We start from the raw sequence: 19832 nt of genomic DNA, 5'->3' as shown, positions 1-19832 counted from the left end.
TCAGGAACCCCCAACACCTGTCAGCACCTTCTATAATGAACACCCACTGTGAGGAACCCCAACACCTGTCAGCACCTTCTATAATGAACACCCACTGTCAGGAACCCCCAACACCTGCCAGCACCTTCTATAGGGACCACCCACTGTCAGGAACCCCCAACACCTGTCAGCACCTTCTATAGTACACACCCACTGTGAGGAACCCCAACACCTGTCAGCACCTTCTATAGGAAACACCCACTGTCAGGAACCCCCAACACCTGTCAGCACCTTCTATAGTAAACACCCACTGTCAGGAACCCCCAACACCTGCCAGCACCTTCTATAGGGACCACCCACTGTCAGGAACCCCCAACACCTGTCAGCACCTTCTATAATGAACACCCACTGTGAGGAACCCCAACACCTGTCAGCACCTTCTATAGGAAACACCCACTGTGAGGAACCCCAACACCTGCCAGCACCTTCTATAGTAAACACCCACTGTCAGGAACCCCCAACACCTGCCAGCACCTTCTATAGTAAACACCCACTGTGAGGACCCCCAACACCTGCCAGCACCTTCTATAGTAAACACCCACTGTGAGGAACCCCAACACCTGTCAGCACCTTCTATAGTAAACACCCACTGTCAGGAACCCCCAACACCTGTCAGCACCTTCTATAGTAAACACCCACTGTCAGGAACCCCCAACACCTGCCAGCACCTTGTGATATCAAGAGCCAGCCTTGGAAACCAGGCTCCTTTAGAAGCTGTCAGCGATAATGACCCCACAGTGGATGAAGTGAATGACCAACCATGAACAGGGCCGTCTGGGACTGGGGTGGACTCTTCCCCCACAGACAGGGTTTCCATCAAGAAGAACCCGCTAAGCTGTCTGACGGCAGGGTTTTAGGGTGTGATGATTGGTGACCTTCAGAAGCGAGGCCACAATCAGCGGGGACAGAGGACTCAGGGGCTCCAGACAGCACAGAGCGGGGTTTCCTCCCCTTCTCCACCGCTGACGGCATTCGTGCAGACACCCGAGTTCCCCTGCCTGACGGGGCGGGTCCATGTCGCCACGTGACCGAGTACGAACATACTGTCCTTCTCGTGGGGAATCAATGACCAGGAAATGGGTTTTGTCCTGGGTGCCCCAGAAGCAGTCTGACTGACCCCAGCCCGGGCCCTGCTGTGGCGGCTGCGGGAGGAGCGGGGTCCGTCTGAGCAGCTGTCCGGGGGTGCTCCAGGAGGGGGGCGGTGTGGGGGTGCCTGGGAGTGGGGACCAAGTCAGTGTCCCCGAAGAGGGGCGGGCAGTGAGCGGAGGGGCGTCCTGATGCTGCTGGTCCTCACCACCTGCTCTCCCAACCCGGCAGGTGGACGCATAACCTTTATAAACCCCAGAGGCCTCCAAGGAGCTTGGGTTCTTGTAGATTCCGTCACCATAGAAATGGAAGGGGAGAGGGTGCGTACACTGGGCTGGACCACAGCTGAGGACCGCTCCCTTGTTGCTGTGGCGATGACCTCCATTCCTCTGCACGTTCAGGGAACGGGATCTGTGTGTTTTCCTGAAGCTGCAGTGGTTCCCTCCAGCAAATCCCAGGCGTGGACTTGTGACCGATCCCTTGGGAGTGACAGCATTTCTGAAGGGACGGCTCTCAGAGTGTGATCCCAGGTCCCCAGGCGCCTGAGACCTCCCCCTTATGGGGGTGAACGAAGCCCTCCTTCCCCCAACTCCTTCCCAGTTGTGAACAGAGTGACCATGAGCCCAGTGGTCTCCCAGCAGCTCAAGAAGAGATTCCCAGAGTGAGGACATTGCCTGTTCTCACCAAAGCCTTTCTGTGGCCATTTTAGGAATCATAGTTAATTCCCATGTAAACATCATATTCCTGGGACTGTTACAGTTTCATTTTAGTGACTTTTATTTATTTTTTAAAGAAATGATGACACGGCTACTATACAATTTTCTCAGTCTTAATTCCTACCACGGTCTCCAGTGCCCTCACTCACCTTCAAGCAGAAAAGCGCCTAAGACCAGAAGGGGCGCTGCTCCCCTGCCCAGTCACTCTGAGAAGATCTCTTAGAGCAGGGCCGCAAAGTGTGAAGAAACAGTCACTGCGGGGCCCAACCCCTGACCCTGACCCTGACTGACCCTGACCCTGACTGACCCTCACCCTGACTGACCCCGGCTCTGACCCTGACCCTGACTGACCCTGACTGACCCTGACCCTGACTGACCCTGACTGACCCTGACCCTGACTGACCTGACCCTGACTGACCCTGGCTCTGACCCTGACCTGACCCTGACCCTGACTGACCCTGACCCTGACTGACCTGACCCTGACTGACCCTGGCCCTGACCCTGACCTGACCCTGACTGACCCTGACCCTGACTGACCTGACCCTGACTGACCCTGGCTCTGACCCTGACCTGACCCTGACCCTGGCTGACCCTGACCCTGACCCTGACTGACCCTGACCCTGACTGACCTGACCCTGACCCTGACCGACCTGACCCTGACCCTGGCTGACCCTGACCCTGACCCTGACTGACCTGACCCTGACCCTGGCTGACCTGACCCTGACCCTGGTCCCGCTCAGGGCCAAGCTGGGCATGCCGCAGTTCCTGAGCGCCGAGGCCCAGAGCCTGCTGCGAGCCCTCTTCAAGCGGAACCCCTGCAACCGGCTGGGTAAGAGGCTGGAGCCGCCGCCCGCCCTGGGGACACCGAGGGGACATGCAGGGCCCCCGCCCCCCACCCTCACAGCCCCAGGTCTTGTTCCAGCCCCACGTTCTCCCAAGGTCACTGGAAGCAGAAGTCCGGGTGGTGTGGGGTGGACATGCTCGCACCTACGTCCACGCTCCAAGGACATCAGGTCCAAAGCGCACAGTCGCCGCCCCAGTGGCTTTAGTAAACTCTTTCCTGCAAGTCACTGTTTTTACACACGTGGCGACACTTCTCTCTTCTTCCCGCCCACGCACCCCCTTCCTCTGGAACTCCACAGCGAGGACAGCGCAGGGGAGAAGCTCCCAGATGAATCCCTCTTAACATAGGTGATCTCGGCCTACGGGACGTGACCTCCGAGGTTTCCGTGGTTACCTAGGCACTGGTGTATTTTCATCATACTCTTCACAGAAGGGTTTCCCAGGCTGCCCTCCAGGGCCCCTGTTCCGTGGTGTCACCGGCCGGGTGGGGCCTGCACAGCTGCTGTCCCTGCCACAGCCCCGCCCAGCGCTCACTCTGCGTTGCCCTGTGACAGGTGCCGGCAGCGACGGGGTGGAGGAGATCAAGCGTCACCCTTTCTTTGTGACCATAGACTGGAATGTAAGTGGCCACCGCGGTCCTCCCCTCCCACACACACACACACAGTGACAGGCAGGTGGAGGGCACACCAGCCACTTGCTACAAACAGGAGCGTGTCCCCTGGACGGACGCGCTCTCAGGGGCCTTCTGAGTGGCCTGGTGTTTCACGGGCACACAGACCAGGGGCCGCCCCACCCCCAGCTCTGGGCCTGAGATCTGTCAATGTTCTTGCCTGTTAGAGACAGGCTCACGTGGGGCTGTAACCACTCCTGCTCATGGGGCCAGAGCAGAGACCCTCCCCAGCCTGCAGGGGTCCTGGGGGGCTCATAGGGGAGGATGCAGAGTGGGGGGAGAGAGCTGGGGGGCGGGTCAGAGAGGGACTCCCGGCGGGGGGACACTGGGCAGGGCTGCTCAGACCTCAGTGTTGGGGCCCCAGCCCACCAACCAGAGAGGTCTGGACACTGGAATGAGGGGACAGCCAGTTACCTGGGGACAGCCAGTTACCTGGGGCGGAGGCAGCACAGTCTGTCCTGCCAGGTTTCCCTTGAAGAGAAAAACTCCACAGCCCAAAGCTGAACACCAGAAATGCCCTAAAATGAGGGACACGTCGCATGTCCCCACACCCTTCCTCCATGAACTGCAACTCTGTGTGATCTGACGTCCACCCGTACCTATGTCAGAGCGAGTGAGGTGCTGTGGTCTGTGAGCCCGGAAGCCGTGTGGTCCACACACCTCTGCGCCCCCCACCCCGCGCTCTCGCGTCCCATGGCCCCCGCGCCCACTCAGCCCTGCCCCCCATCCTGCAGAAGCTGTACAGGAAGGAGATCAAGCCGCCCTTCAAGCCCGCGGTCGGCCGGCCTGAGGACACCTTCCACTTTGACCCCGAGTTCACGGCCCGGACGCCCACAGGTGTGTGCCCGCGCCGAGTGGGTGTGACTCTGTGGTTCTCGCCAGCGGTGGGGTCTTCCCACCTGACCAGGGAGGGACAGAGGCCTCGGAGCCAGAGAACCCCAGGTTCAGGGACACTTTCGTGGAAAGTAATGGTCAGTTCTGTTTGGTTTTCACGTTTTGTCTGCTGCGCCGTAGGGTTAGGGGTTAGCACCAGAGCTCGCTGTCTCCCAGGTGACACCCCCAGGTCAGCCTTCTGCAGGTGGGATGGCCGCTGTGCCCCACCCCCAGCCCGCCGGGTGTGATGATGGCTTGAGGTTCGCTGATACGTCAGCCCCGGGTGTTATCCCAGTGAGATGGGTACCAGCCCACGTATCGGAGACTGAGCTCCGTCTCTCCGGTGGGAGGGCGCTGCTGCTCCATCTCTGCCCTGTTCTCCTTCGGGGCACGTTGCTCTCCCCTCCTCGGTATGTGCAAGCTCTCGGCAGAGGAGAGCCTTTCGCCCCTGGTCTGTTACGGACGATGCAGATGTTTCCTCCCCACCAGAGACTTGTCCTTTCGTGTTGGTCAGGGACCTGAACCGGCCCCAGTGCCCCAGCAGGCGGGCTTCTGAACCCATCGTGCAGCACCTGGAGCCGTCAGAGTGGAAGGGAGGCGCTCGCTCCCTCCCCCGCCACAGGGGACTGGAGGCCTCTCCTGCACGTCCCCCACAGAGCTGAGCTCCTGCGCTGTGCGCAGAGCCCTGTGGGCTGGCGGGGCGCAGGGTGGGAGTGCAGGACAGGTCCTCCGTTCTCCGCTTCAGCACCTATAGCATACTGAACCTCGACCCTCAGAGCTGGGCTCCATTTCCATGGGTCCCAGTGCTTACGATTCCACCCCGAGGTCCCTGGTGGCTTTTTGTCTCAGTCTTCAGTGGGCAGGGGTGGAGGATTGTTGTTAAGAATAGTATGTTATGAGGAGGGAAAAAGATGGCAGTGGAGTAGGCGGATGCACAGACGCCCAGCTCTCACCACCAAACTGGAATACAAATCAATTTAGGAAAAATCAGCATGAAAAAACAACTCTGAACTGCAAGAACAGCTCTCAAAAACCAAGGAGCAAAGAAGAAGCCACAACAATCCTGGTAGGGAGCACCTGAATCTCCTCTGCTTACAGGAACGGAGGGGGGGGGTGAGGCTGAGAGCCCAGAGGGGATCTCACACAGGGAAAAGAGCAGAAAATACTGCTCACAGCCACTTGCCTGGCGACCAGGGAGCAAAGTGTGTTGAAAAGACCAGCTTATCTCCCAAGTGGGAAGGACAGGGAGAGGGACAGACTGTGAGGGGCTAAGGAATGCAGGAAACGAACTAAAAAAGCTGACTCATCCATGCTGGAGGCAGCCATAGCTGGGGGAGGGACTGAACCTTTCACAAAACAGAGCTGAAGTGCTTCCGGATCAGAGATCTCCAGACATCTATCCAGCTCCAATCAGCACAACAAGACACAGCTGAAAACAAGAAGTGGGGAGGAGGGGCAGTAACTCAGGTCTCCATGGAGATCTGAGATACACCTCCCCCTACTGAAGCTGAGAAAACACCCTGCCCCCAGTGAGATTAGCTGGCTAAAGAGACCTTCAGAGTCTCAGGTTACACCCATCGCATTCCTGGATACAGTTTCAAGGAAGCCCCCTGCTGAGATCAGTAAACAAGACTATGGCCTGTTAAGAAAACAAATCAAGACTTCAAAGCTGCCCAAATCCAAAAGTGGATTACAGATAACACCTGATACCAACCCAAGAAGACCTAGAAATAACACAACTGAAAACTGGAGGCAGACAACACCAAGCCTAGACTCAACCAACTCTACAAATAAAGCACCCAAAAACAGATGATGAGAAGACAAAGAAGTGCAATCCAAATGAAACCCCAAGAGAAATATCCAGGAAATGAAATGAGTGATATGAAAATAACCAAACTTCCAGATGCGGAGTTCAAAATAATGATTGTAGGATGCTTAGGGATCTTAGAACAACAATGGATGGTCATTATGAACACCTAAATAAAGAAATAGCAAGTATAGGCCCTGGCCGGTTGGCTCAGCGGTAGAGCGTCGGCCTAGCGTGCGGAGGACCCGGGTTCAATTCCCGGCCAGGGCACAAAGGAGAAGCACCCATTTGCTTCTCCACCCCTCCGCCGCGCCTTCCTCTCTGTCTCTCTCTTCCCCTCCCGCAGCCAAGGCTCCATTGGAGCAAAGATGGCCCGGGCGCTGGGGATGGCTCTGTGGCCTTCTGCCTCAGGCGCTAGAGTGGCTCTGGTCGCAATATGGCGACGCCCAGGATGGGCAGAGCATCGCCCCCTGGTGGGCAGAGCCTCGCCCCTGGTGGGCGTGCCGGGTGGATCCCGGTCGGGCGCATGAGGGAGTCTGTCTGACTGTCTCTCCCCGTTTCCAGCTTAAGAAAAATGAAAAGAGAAAAAAAAAAAAAAAAAAGAAAGAAATAGCAAATATAAAAAAGAATCAGTCGGAGATGAGAAATACAATATCAGAAATAAAGACCACAATGGAAGGAATTAAAAACAGGATAGATAGAGCAGAGGATCGAATCAGCGAGTTAGAGGACAACTGGAATGAAGGCATGAAAGCAGAGAAGAAAAGAGAAAAGAGACTCAAAATGTCAGAGGAGGCCCTGGCCGGTTGGCTCAGCGGTAGAGCATCGGCCTGGCATGCGGGGGACCTGGGTTCGATTACCAGCCAGGGCACACAGGAGAAGCGCCCATTTGCTTCTCCACCCCCCCCCTCCTTCCTCTCTGTCTCTCTCTTCCCCTCCCGCAGCCAAGGCTCCATTCGAGCAAAGATGGCCCGGGCGCTGGGGATGGCTCCTTGGCCTCTGATCTGGGGATGGCTCCACTCTGCCCCAGGCGCTAGAGTGGCTCTGGTCACGGCAGAGTGATGCCCCGGAGGGGCAGAGCATTGCCCCCTGGTGGGCAGAGCGGCACCCCTGGTGGGCGTGCCGGGTGGATCCCAGTCGGGTGCATGCGGGAGTCTGTCTGACTGTCTCTCCCCGTTTCCAGCTTCTATTTAAATAAATAAATAAGTCAGAGGAACTCTTAAGAGAGCTCTGTGACAACATGAAGAGAAATAACATCCTCATCATAGGGGTTCCTGAAGAAGAAGAAAAAGAACAAGGGATAGAGACTTTGTTCAATCCCATATCATAGCTGAAAACTTCCCTAAATTAATGCAAGAGAAACTCTCACAAGTCCAAGAAGCACAGAGGACTCCATTAAAGAGAAACCCAAAGAAACCTACACCAAGACACATCATAATTAAAATACCAAAGCTAAGCGATAAAGAGAAAATGTTAAAAGCTGCAAGAGAAAAAAAAGTTATCACCTACAAAGGAGCCCCCATAAGGATGACATCCGACTTCTCAACAGAAACACTTGAGGCCAGAAGGGAATGGCAAGAAATATTCAAAGTAATGCAGAACAAGAACCTACAACCAAGACTACTTTATCCAGCAAGGCTATCGTTTAAAATCAAAGGAGAAATAAAAAGCTTCCCAGACAAAAAACAACTCAAGGAATTCATTACAACCAAACCAATGCTGCAGGAAATGTTAAGGGGCCTGTTGTAAACAGATCAAAGTGGGAAAAGAATATAGCAAAAAAGGAATACACCTTTAAAGAAGAAAATGGCAATAAACAACTACATATCAATAATAACCTTAAATGTAAATGGATTAAATGATCCACTCAAAAGACATAGGGTAGCTGCGTGGATAAGAAAACAGGACCCATACATATGTTGTCTACAAGAGACACACCTTAGAACAAAAGACACACATAGATTGAAGGTAAAAGGATGGAAAAAAACATTTCATGCAAACGGAAATGAAAAAAAAGCTGGGGTAGCAATACTTATATCAGACAAATTGGACTTTAAAACAAAGGATATAGTAAGAGATAAAGAAGGCCACTACATAATGATAAAGGGAGTAATCCAACAGGAAGATATAACTATTATAAATATCTATGCACCTAATATAGGAGCACCCAAATATATAAAGCAGACTTTGATGGATTTAAAGGGCGAGATCAACAGCAATTCTATAATAGTAGGGGATTTCAATACCCCACTAACATCACTAGATAGATCCTCAAGAAAGAAAATTAACAAAGAAACAGCAGACTTATTGGAAACACTAGATCAACTCGATTTAATAGATATCTTCAGAACCTTTCACCTTAAAGCAGCAGAATATACATTCTTTTCAAATGCTCATGGTACATTCTCTAGGATAGACCACATGTTAGGGCACAAAAGTGCTCTCAACAAATTTAAGAAGACTGAAATCATATCAAGCACTTTCTCCGATCACAACGGCATGAAACTAGAAATGAATCACAACAGAAAAGCTCAAAAATTCTCAAACACATGGAAACTAAATAGCAGGGTGTTAAATAATGAATGGATTAAGAATGAGATCAAAGAAGAAATAAAAAAATTCCTAGAAACGAATGACAATGAGGATACAACAACTCAAAATTTATGGGACACAGTGAAAGCAGTGCTGAGAGGGAAGTTCATAGCACTACAGGCACACTTTCAGAAGGTAGAAAAAGCTCAAATAAACAACTTAACCCTGCATCTAAAAGAATTAGAAAAAGAACAGCAAGTAAAGCCAAAAGAAACAATACAGAGGATCAATGAAACTAGGAGCTGGTTCTTTGAAAAGGTAAACAAGATTGATGAACCTTTAACTAGACTCACCAAGAAAAAGAGAGAGAGGACTCAAATAAATAAAATTAGAAATGAGAGAGGAGAAATATCAACTGACACAACAGAAATACAAAATATTGTAAGAAAATACTATGAAGAACTGTATGCCAAAAAACTAGACAACCTAGATGAAATGGACAAATTCCTTGAAACATACAATCTTCCAAAAATCAATCTGGAAGAATCAGAAAACCTAAACAGACCAATTACAACAGATGAGATCGAAACAGTTATCAAAAAACTCCCAACAAAGAAAAGTCCAGGGCCTGATGGCTTCACAACGGAATTCTACCAAATATTCAAAGAAGAACTAACTCCTATCCTGCTCAAACTATTTCAAAAAATTCAAGAGGAAGGAAGACTTCCAAGCTCCTTTTATGAGGCGAGCACAATTCTCATTTCAAAACCAGGCAAAGACAACACAAAGAAAGAAAATTATAGGCCAATATCCCTGATGAATATAGATGCTAAAATCCTCAACAAAATATTAGCAAACCGGATCCAACAATATATGGAAAAAATCATACACCATGATCAAGTGGGATTTATTCTGGGGAGGCAAGGCTGGTACAATATTTGTAAATAATCAATGTGATTCATCACATAAACAAAAAGAAGGAGAAAAACCATATGATAATTTCAATAGATGCAGAAAAAGCATTTGATAAAATCCAGCACCGATTCATGATCAAAACTCTCAGCAAAGTGGGAATACAGGGAACATACCTCAACATGATAAAAGCCATCTATGAGAAACCCACAGCCAACATCATACTCAATGGGCAAAAATCAAAAGCAATACCCTTAAGATCAGGAACAAGGCAGGGGTGCCCCCTTTCACCACTCTTATTTAACATGGTCCTGGAAGTCCTAGCCACAACAATCAGACAAGAAGAAGAAATAAAAGGCATTCAAGTTGGAAAATAAGAAGTAAAACTATCATTATTTGCAGATGATATGATATTGTATATAGAAAACCCTAAAGTCTCAGTCAAAAAGCTACTGGACCTGATAAATGAATTCAGCAAAGTGGCAGGATATAAAATCAATACTCAGAAATCAGAGGCATTTTTATACACCAACAACGAACAGTCAGAAAGAGAAATTAAGGAAACAATCCCCTTCACAATTACAACCAAAAAAATAAAGTACCTAGGAATAAACTTAACCAAGGAGACTAAAGACTTGTACTCGGAAAATTACAAAGCATTGATAAAAGAAATCAAGGAAGATACAAACAAGTGGAAGCATATACCGTGCTCATGGTTAGGAAGACTAAACATCATTAAAATGTCTATATTACCCAAAGCAATCTATAAATTCAATGCAATACCAATTAAAATACCAATGACATACTTCAAAGATATAGACCACATATTCCAAAAATTTATATGGAACCAAAAGAGAACACGAATAGCCTCAGTAATCTTAAAAAAGAAGAATAAAGTGGGAGGTATCACACTTCCTGATATCAAGTTATACTACAAGGCCATTGTACTCAAAACAGCCTGGTACTGGCATAAGAATAAGCATATAGATCAATGGAACAGAACAGAGAACCCAGAAATAAACCCATAGCTCTATGGACAACTGATATTTGACAAAGGAGGTAAGGAAATACAATGGAGTAAAGACAGCCTCTTTAACAAACGGTGTTGGGAAAATTGGACAGCTACCTGCAAAAAAATGAAACTAGATCATCAGCTTACACCACTCACAAAAATAAACTCAAAATGGATAAAAGACTTAAATGTAGGCCGTGAAACCATAAGCATCTTAGAAGAAAACATAGGCAGTAAGCTCTCGGACATCTCTCGGAGCAATATATTTGCTGATTTATCTCCACGGGGAAGTGAAATAAAAGACAGGATAAACAAATGGGACTATATCAAACTAAAAAGCTTTTGCACAGCTAAAGACAACAAGAACAGAATAAAAAGACAAACTACAAAATGGGAGAACATATTTGACAATACGTCTGATAAGGGGTTAATAACCAAAATTTATAAAGAACTTGTAAATCTCAACACCAGGAAGACAAACAATCCAATCCAAAACTGGGCAAAAGAGATGAATAGACACTTCTCCAAAGAGGACATACAGATGGCCAATAGGCATATGAAAAAATGCTCAACATCACTATTCATTAGAGAAATGCAAATTAAAAACACAATGAGGCCCTGGCCGGTTGGCTCAGTGGTAGAGCGTCTACCTGGCGTGCAGAGGTCCCGGATTCGATTCCCGGCCAGGGCACATAGGAGAAGCGCCCATCTGTTTCTCCACCCCTTCCCCATCTCTTTCCTCTCTGTCTCTCTCTTCCCCTCCCGCAGTCGAGGCTCCATTGGAGCAAAGATGGCCGGGGCACTGGGGAAGGCTCCTTGGCCTCTGCCCCAGGCGCTAGAGTGGCTCTGGTCACGACAGAGCGACGCCCCTGATGGGCGTGCCGGGTGGATCCTGGTCAGGCGCATGCGGGAGTCTGTCTGACTGTCTCTCCCCGTTCCTAGCTTCAGAAAAATACAAAAAAACAAAAAACAAAAACACAATGAGATATCACCTCACACCAGTCAGAATGGCGCTCATCAACAAAACAACAGAATAAGTGCTGGCGAGGATGTGGAGAAAAGGGAACCCTCCTGCACTGCTGGTGGGAATGCAGACTGGTGCAGCCACTGTGGAAAACAGTATGGAGATTCCTCAAAAAACTGAAAATCGAACTGCCTTTTGACCCAGCTATCCCACTTTTAGGAATATACCCCAAGGACACCATAGAACGGCTCCAAAAGGAGAAATGCACCCCCATGTTTATGGCAGCATTGTTCACAATAGCGAAGATCTGGAAACAGCCCAAGTGTCTGTCAGAGGACGAGTGGATTAAAAAGCTTTGGTACATGGCCCTGGCCGGTTGGCTCAGCGGTAGAGCGTCGGCCTGGAGTGTGGGGGATCCGGGTTCGATTCCTGGCCAGGGCACATAGGAGAGGTGCTCATTTGCTTCTCCACCCCCCCTCTCCTTCCTCTCTGTCTCTCTCTTCCCCTCCTGCAGCCAAGGCTCCATTGGAGCAGAGATGGCCCAGGCGCTGGGGATGGCTCCTTGGCCTCTGCCCCAGGCACTAGAGTGGCTCTGGTCGGGCAGAGCGACGCCCCGGAGGGGCAGAGCATCGCCCCCTGGTGGGCAGAGCGTCGCCCCTGGTGGGCGTACCGGGTGGATCCTGGTCGGGCACATGCGGGAGTCTATCTGATTGTCTCTCCCCGTTTCCAGCTTCAGAAAAATACAAAAAAATAAAAAATAAAAAATAAAAAAAATCAGACCATTGGGATCACCCAAACTAAAGTGGTTCTAAGTAGTTCCACATCCTTCTCCAACACACACACACACACGTTGCGCACACACACACTGCACACACACACACACTGCACACACACATTGCGCACACACACACACTGCACACACACATTGCGCACACAAGCCATATGCACACACACACCATAGACCACACACATGCCACATACCACATGCACACACACATTGCACACCAGGCCACATTGCGCACACATACACACTGCACACACACTGCACACACACACACACTGCACACACACATTGCGCACACACACACACTGCACACACACATTGCACACACAAGCCATATGCACACACACACCATAGACCACACACATGCCACATACCACATGCACACACACATTGTACACCAGGCCACATGCCACATGCACACGCAGTGCACACACCAAGGTGTTGCCGCACCCGCAGCCCTCCCGGAAGGCTGACCTCTCTCCTGTCACTGCAGACTCCCCGGGCGTCCCCCCCAGCGCCAACGCCCACCACCTGTTCAGAGGCTTCAGTTTCGTGGCCTCCAGCCTGGCCCAGGAGCCCCTGCAGCAGGACCCGCACAAAGCCACGGTGCACCCCATCGTGCAGGTACGCCAGGGCCCACGCCACTCACCCCTGGCAGGTCGGGAGCGGGGAGCGTGGGCACCAGGGCCGCAGCAGCCCGAGCCACGCCAGCTGACGTGGGGGCGCTGGCCGCCCTGGCTCTCCTCCGGCCTCACGGGGTCAGAGCTCCATCCAGGGCATCTGGACCGTGTCTCCTTCCCCTGTTCCACCCTCACCCGAGGTGATGGTCACAGGGTGCACTGTCGCGGGACCCACAGTTGTCACACGTGGGTGTCTTCCCTGTGGGGAGTCGAGCCAGGGCCCCAAGAGAACACAGTTCTCTTCGTGGGTGCATTCCCCTTTGGGAGGGTCAGCGAGGGTGGCGTTTTCATCAAGAGTTTCCTACCTTATAAGTATAGCCTGACCTGGAGATGTCACAAGAACTACGATTAAGATTTATTAAGAACCCATTCAGGCTAAGTTGGATGGAGCTGGATTTCATATTTCAGAAGGGAAAACACGGTGTGTCTGAAGTGAGCACCGGCCATGACGGCTGGTGGCCTTCTGTCTGCGTGCTGTAGGGGAGGCAGAGGGTTTGCCCCGGTCACCACGGGCAGAGTAGGTGGAAACGTGGTCCATCAGTCGCCACCGTGTGCTGCGGTGTCTAAAATGACCGTAACCCGAGAGGCGGGGGAGGTTGGGATTCAGATCGGGAGCCATCGCTACGAGCTCCATGGCCTCAGTCAGAGGACCTCACTCCCTCCCGGCCTCTGTGTCCCCGGCTGCCCAATCTGGATCCTCCCGTTGTGCCCGCACCGTGTGCCGTGCCGAGAGTCCGACGGCGTCTGCCCGTTGCCCCTGCAGCAGCTGCACGGGAACAACATCCACTTCACCGACGGCTACGAGATCAAGGAGGACATCGGCGTGGGCTCCTACTCCGTGTGCAAGCGGTGTGTGCACAAAGCTACTGACGCGGAGTACGCCGTCAAGGTAAGGCCGCGCGTGCCCGGGCAGCGCTGTGTGCAAGCGCCGACCCCGCAGTGGCCCCCGGTCACCTTCCCAAGCTCCAGCACGATGCAGTCCCATTTGCTTTGACATGCGGTCACGCCTCTGAACACTGCTTTCCAAATCATGAGTATTTTCCGTTCTATTCAACATCCAGGTGACTGACCACCTTTTCAGCAGCTTTATACAGCATACACTCTGGAGCTTAGGGCACTTGGTATTTGGAAGATAGAGTTGGGACAGGCACTGCAGTTGGTAGAGGAAGGGAGGCGGTCAGGAGAGAAGGTAGGTAGTCACCAAAAATAATCAAGTCAAAGAAATACAAACAAGCTCAAACTGGATACATTTGCAAAGGCTCAAGCTGATGGTTTTACTCTCAGCAGTCAAGAAGAGTAAATAGTAACAATGATCTCTAATCCAATTTGTCACTCTCTACACAGTAGCTTTAGCTTCTGTTAATTGTTTCCAGATTCAATATGTGGTCTGGAAATAGAACACATCAGTTTCTTGAGCTTTCTGGTGAGCAAAAATGTGGATTACAGCTCAAGTCTCCTGCTACATTGTAATCTAATTTGTGGTAAAGCGTAAGTATTACATTCTCTGGACAAGACGCTGGACTCCACCACCTGCCCCCGAGGCTGAACGGGACTGTCAAGGGGCCGGGTCCAGCCTGGAGGCATTGTAACCGAACCCGCTCTGGATTATCCCGAAGGAGTGGCCCGTGGCACTGCCTGTGGTTTGCAAAGAACATTTGGGAAAAGTTAGAAACTGTCCAGCAGGCTGCATTTTTCTAAGCACTGAAAAACTTCTTCAAAAAATGACGGCTCAGTGAGATGACCCTCTTCCTTCCCAGCTTGCCCGTGCTCATATGTGGAAATAGGTTTTTCCAGGCCCTGGCCGGTTGGCTCAGTGGTAGAGCGTCGGCCTGGCGTGCGGAAGTCCCGGGTTCGATTCCCGGCCAGAGCACACAGGAGAAGCACCCATCTGCTTCTCCACCCCTCCCCCCCTCCTTCCTCTCTGTCTCTCTCTTCCCCTCCTGCAGCCGAGGCTCCATTGGAGCAAAGATGGCCTGGGCGCTGGGGATGGCTCCTTGGCCTCTGCCCCAGGCGCTAGAGTGGCTCTGGTCGCGACAGAGCGACGCCCAGGAGGGGCAGAGCATCGCCCCCTGGTGGGCATGCCGGGTGGATCCCGGTCGGGCGTATGCGGGAGTCTGTCTGTCTCTCCCCGTTTCCAGCTTCAGAAAAATACACACACAAAAAAAAAAAGAAATAGGTTTTTCCAAAAGGTGCGTCCCCGAGAACGGCATGCATGTCCCCTGGGATGTCTGCCCGGTGTCCCTGCGCTCACACTGAGAATACACTCAGCCCCCTGTCCCTGCACTCACACTGAGAGTACACTCAGCCCCCTGTCCCTGCGCTCACACTGAGAATACACTCAGCCCCCGTCAAAGAAGATGAAGCAGACAAGTCAGGCCCCCTTGGTTCAGTTTGGGCTGGGAACTCGTGACTGTTTGACAGATTCATCTGGAATTTCTCAAACAAGAACAAAAAAAGAGCATGTTTAAATAGGGACGGATGATTAAATTTGTGAGTTCCACGGATAAAGTCCCCATGAAGCCTGTCTGGTGTCGTGAGCACATTAAGGAGATTTTGGAGGAAGACAGCTGAGCATGAATTTTAATCAAATTCCGAGGAGGACTTGGGTTGACGCTGGCATGAGGGAAACTGTCCTGTCAGCATGTCACGCAATGGGGACACCCTCCCGTGTCACAAACTGGTGACCCCCACAGCCCGGGCACATGGGCTGATGTGTTTCTGAGATGTGGGTGTTTATGGAAGGCTTGGAAGGATGCCCACCGTTGTCCACCCAGGTGCCGTCTGGACGCAGGTGTGAGGACGGCAGACCCACCTTCTGCCTCAGATGGGGCCTTTGTTTACACGTTGACATGTGTGTCACCCACGCTTCATAAGCGTTCTTGAGCTTCTTAGCATTCCCTTCCGCATAGGTCATTTCTCAAAGAATTTCCCCGGTTTATCGGGAGATCAGCCCCCAGAGAGCGCAAAGAAACGGGTCATTGTTCAGCCAGCCTGGCCACTGAGACAGCCTTCCGGGGAACAGCCTGCCACCGTGAGCCCGGGCGGCCACCACTGTGTCTCTGAGAACACCCCTCTGACACAGGCGGTGGTGTGCCGTCCCCCTGGGGTCCCACGTGCAGCGCTCACACGGACACCATCTGAATTCAGCACCCTGAGACCTCGTTGAGGTCAGACTCTGCTGGCGGTTTCTGGGGGGGTGTCAGCGGTGGCCCTCCCAGGTCAAAGCGGCTGGGCCCGCGGGCAAGGCTGGTGGTCAAGGAAGAGCGGGGCTCCCCGCTCCTCGTCGGCAGCTTCGACACTTGCTGGAGACCGGAGGTGGCGGAACCTCCAGGGGTGTCCCTCATCCTCTCTGAGATAACACGGGTCACGATTCAGTGTCTGGAAGATGCTTCGATCAGCCTGGCACAGGAAGGAGGCGGCTACCTCCTCAGTGACCCAGAGCTCCCGGCACGTTTGAGGCCACAGCGGCCACAGCCGGTCTGGGTTTCCTGGAGGAGAAAGGCTTCCGTGGCAAATGTTCAGTGTTTTGCGACCCAAACTGCCGTGATGCACTCCAGGTCACTGCTGTGCTGCGTGGCCAGCGTGGTCCCTGTGGAATGGCTCTGTGCAGCCGCTGCCCGTGCCCGAGTGCCAGGCGCCCCACACTGACGGAGGAGCAGGATGTGGTGCGGCTTCCCTCTCACGGAAGTGGGGGTGTGGCCTTCAGGTGCCTGGCCTGTGAGCTGGATGTCAGGCTCGGCCACTGGAATGTAGCTCTGCCCACTCGGCCACCGCCCACCTGTCTGCGAGCCCAGCGATCCAGATTCCTGGGTGGGAGGGGCGTCTGCTCCGTTCTGAGCAGCCGTCCACTGGGGACTGAGAAGACAGCGAGGTCAAGCTGACTCGGCGGTCGGCCTCCTGAACAAACAGGCAGGTAGAGCAGGTCTCGCTTGCAAAGTAAACTCAAGACCTACTTATCTGCCAACAGAACAGACAAAAACGGAAAGGGCAGTCCCACCCCGGCCGGAGAGCTCAGAGCATCATCCTGAAGCACAGAGGTTGCCGGTTGGATCCCTGGTCAGGGCACATACAGGAGCAGATCAGTGTTTCTGTCTCTCTCTTTCTTTCTTTCTCTCTTGCTAAAATCAATAAATAAGAAAGAAGGAAGGAAGGAAGGAAGGAAGGAAGGAAGGAAGGAAGGAAGGAAGGAAGGAAGGAAGGAAGGAAGGAAGGAAGGAAGGAAGGAAGGAAGGAAGGAAGGAAGGAAGGAAGGAAGGAAGGAAGGAAGGAAGGAAGGAAGGAAGGAAGGAAGGAAGGAAGGAAGGAAGGGAAAGGAAAGGAGGAAGGAAGGAAGGAAGGAAAGAGAGAAAGAGAGAAAGAGAAGAGAGAGAGAGAGAGAGAGAGAAAGAAAAGAAAAAAGAAAAGAAAAGAAAAGAAAGCAGTCCAGCCCCAGCCAGTCAGGACCTCCTCCTCCAGTGACGTGGTGACTTGGAAATGTTCCCACCAACGGAGGGGAAAGGGGCACTTACAATCTTGGCTGACCACTAGGACCACGGCCACAGTACAGTTTCACCAAGGGCAGGTCTGAGCAGTGGGGTGATTCCCTGGGGACCCTGGAGTGTCCAGGGACATTCTGGTCACAGCTAGGACGGGAGTTGCCCACTGTTCCCACGGGGAATGATCCAGTCCAAAATGTCAGTGGTGCGTGAGCACCCCAAATCCACACTTCTCCAGCCAACCCGGGAATACCTTAAAATTCCTGTGTGAAGGGTCGTGCCCGCCTCCCGTAAATGCCGCTTGTAGGGTAGCCGGGAAGGAACGGAACGCCCGGCATTTCTACACAGTCATGCGTGGTCCTGGTGGAGTGTGAGCCGGCAGGGGGGAGGAGGGGCGGGAGGCAGGGGGCCCGGGCCGCAGGTGCGTCCGAGAGCCTCACAGCCCGTGCCCTGTCCGTTCCAGATCATCGACAAGAGTAAAAGAGACCCCTCGGAGGAGATTGAGATTCTGCTGAGGTACGGCCAGCACCCCAACATCATCACCCTCAAGGACGTAAGTGGTCTCCCAGCGGCAGCGACCTGCTTTCGGCTTTGCGTTTCCCCGGCGGGCGCCAAAAGGCTGCTCTCTGCCCGGTTCAGCCACCTTGCACGGCGTCCCAGGCACGAGCCCCAGCTGGCTTTTGCCGCACACACGTGCCACGAACGCACAGCAGCCCGTCTGCCTGACCTGCAGGTCCTTTACTCACACCCTCCCCGTCCTCCCCAGTCACACAGCGCGAAAGGTGTGGGTCCCACCCGGTCCAGATGCACACGGTCCCTGGCCGTTCCTAAATACCCCTACACATAACAAGCGGAGAGGGTGGGAAGGTCAGGTCGGAGGCTGCAGCTCCCTGTCCCTTCCCTGCTGGGCGGTGAGCGGCCCTTCTCCCTGGACATAAAGCGAGCAGGAATCGGGCCCCATTTGAGCCCCTGGAGAGGCACCCCCAACCACCCATAAAGTGCTACAGGCTGTGGTGTTTGGGGCCAGACGGGAGAGTTATCCTACCCTCCCCCAAACTCCAGACTGGTTCCAGCATCGGGGACCCCAAACTACAAGACAGTGGGTTTCCCTTTGAGCCCCGTCTGTCCCAGGAGTAGGAGGACTTCCCGGCACCCGTTCACTTCTGGGGAAAACGGGAAACAGGTACCTGGTCGACAAAGCTGAAAAGGGAGCCTGGCTCTATTCCCGGGGGTCAGTACCTGGTCGACAAAGCTGAAAAGGGAGCCTGGCTCTGTTCCCGGGGGTCACCGTCACCTCCCGTCCGCTCCGTCCCATGTTCATGCACCTGCTAAGAACCAGAAGCACAAATCAACTGATTTGGAAAGTCCCCGAGCGTGGTAGCCCACTTTTATGACGAACGTCACCGTGTGTGCATTCTCGAAAGTGGAGTGCAGGATTTGAGTTCATCAACTCAGACATCCATGCATCCAACGAGCGTTACATCTTTTTCTGATTTCGGAGTCAGGCAAACCCCTTTTATAATTAGTTCTGAAAATGCACCGATGTCTCAGCTGAAACGGAGCCGTGTGTGGGTGTTGGACACCGTGTCTGTGGAGTGTTCCTGAGTGCTGGGCACTCCTGCAGCGTGATCGGCGCCCACACAGTGTGACCACGGAAAGAGCCAGAGCGTCAACGCTACTGTGACGAAAGCTCTCTTTTTCTAATCGCTTTTCTGAAATGAAAGCTCTCCCCTCCCCGTTTGCACCCTGAGCCGTGACTCTGCGGCCCTCCTTGTCTGGACCCCTGGGCTCTGGCTGCTCCAAGCCTTGTCCTAAGCAGAGAGGGCCTGTGGGCTTGTCAGAAACACAGGACGAGGCTCCACGCGGACTTGGGAGGTCAGAACCCGCCTGTCCAGAAGCCCGCCCCCCACCCCCACCTCAGGATGCTGGATGCACTGGGAGCTTGCGTCCCAGTCCACCTTCCCAGTCACTGACCTGATGGGAGGCGGTCATCAGCCGTGCGATCATCAGCCCTTGGCCTCGCTGTCATACTCCCTGCCCAGCTACCCGGTAATTACGCTGGTTTGTCCCCAAGAGCCGCGTCTGCTGTGACCGCACTGTGGCCACGCACTCAGGCCCGCACAGGCGCACTGGGGCCACGCACTCGGGCCCGCACAGGCGCACTGGGGCCACGCACTCGGGCCCGCACAGGCGCACTGTGGCCACGCACTCGGGCCCGCACAGGCGCACTGGGGCCACGCACTCGGGCCCGCACAGGCGCACTGTGGCCACGCACTCGGGCCCGCACAGGCGCACTGTGGCCACGCACTCGGGCCCGCACAGGCGCACTGGGGCCACGCACTCGGGCCCGCACAGGCGCACTGGGGCCACGCACTCGGGCCCGCACAGGCGCACTGGGGCCACGCACTCGGGCCCGCACAGGCGCACTGTGGCCACGCA

The 19832-nt window shown here is 53.2% G+C and overlaps 1 protein-coding gene and 1 non-coding gene across 6 annotated transcripts in view; both read left to right on the top strand.

Moving 5' to 3' along the window:
* The window catches only part of RPS6KA2 (ribosomal protein S6 kinase A2), a 242493-nt gene that overhangs the window by 209783 nt on the left and 12878 nt on the right, over positions 1-19832 (top strand). For all 5 annotated transcript variants that reach the window (XM_066372859.1, XM_066372863.1, XM_066372864.1 and 2 more), the window contains 6 exons: positions 2582-2670; positions 3239-3303; positions 4089-4191; positions 12732-12862; positions 13682-13807; positions 17857-17946. In XM_066372859.1, the coding sequence (XP_066228956.1) occupies positions 2582-2670; positions 3239-3303; positions 4089-4191; positions 12732-12862; positions 13682-13807; positions 17857-17946 (604 nt within the window). The remainder of the gene's footprint in view (positions 1-2581; positions 2671-3238; positions 3304-4088; positions 4192-12731; positions 12863-13681; positions 13808-17856; positions 17947-19832) is intronic.
* Positions 16767-16887, top strand: LOC136401616 (small Cajal body-specific RNA 15). The gene has a single exon (XR_010750639.1). It is a non-coding gene; the product is annotated as a small Cajal body-specific RNA 15 (non-coding RNA).

Source organism: Saccopteryx leptura, chromosome 3, assembly GCF_036850995.1.
Source record: "Saccopteryx leptura isolate mSacLep1 chromosome 3, mSacLep1_pri_phased_curated, whole genome shotgun sequence".
In the NCBI taxonomy this organism is placed as follows: Eukaryota; Metazoa; Chordata; class Mammalia; order Chiroptera; family Emballonuridae; genus Saccopteryx; species Saccopteryx leptura.
The sequence above is the reverse complement of the archived record's forward strand: the minus strand, read 5'-3'. Positions and strand labels throughout refer to the sequence as shown.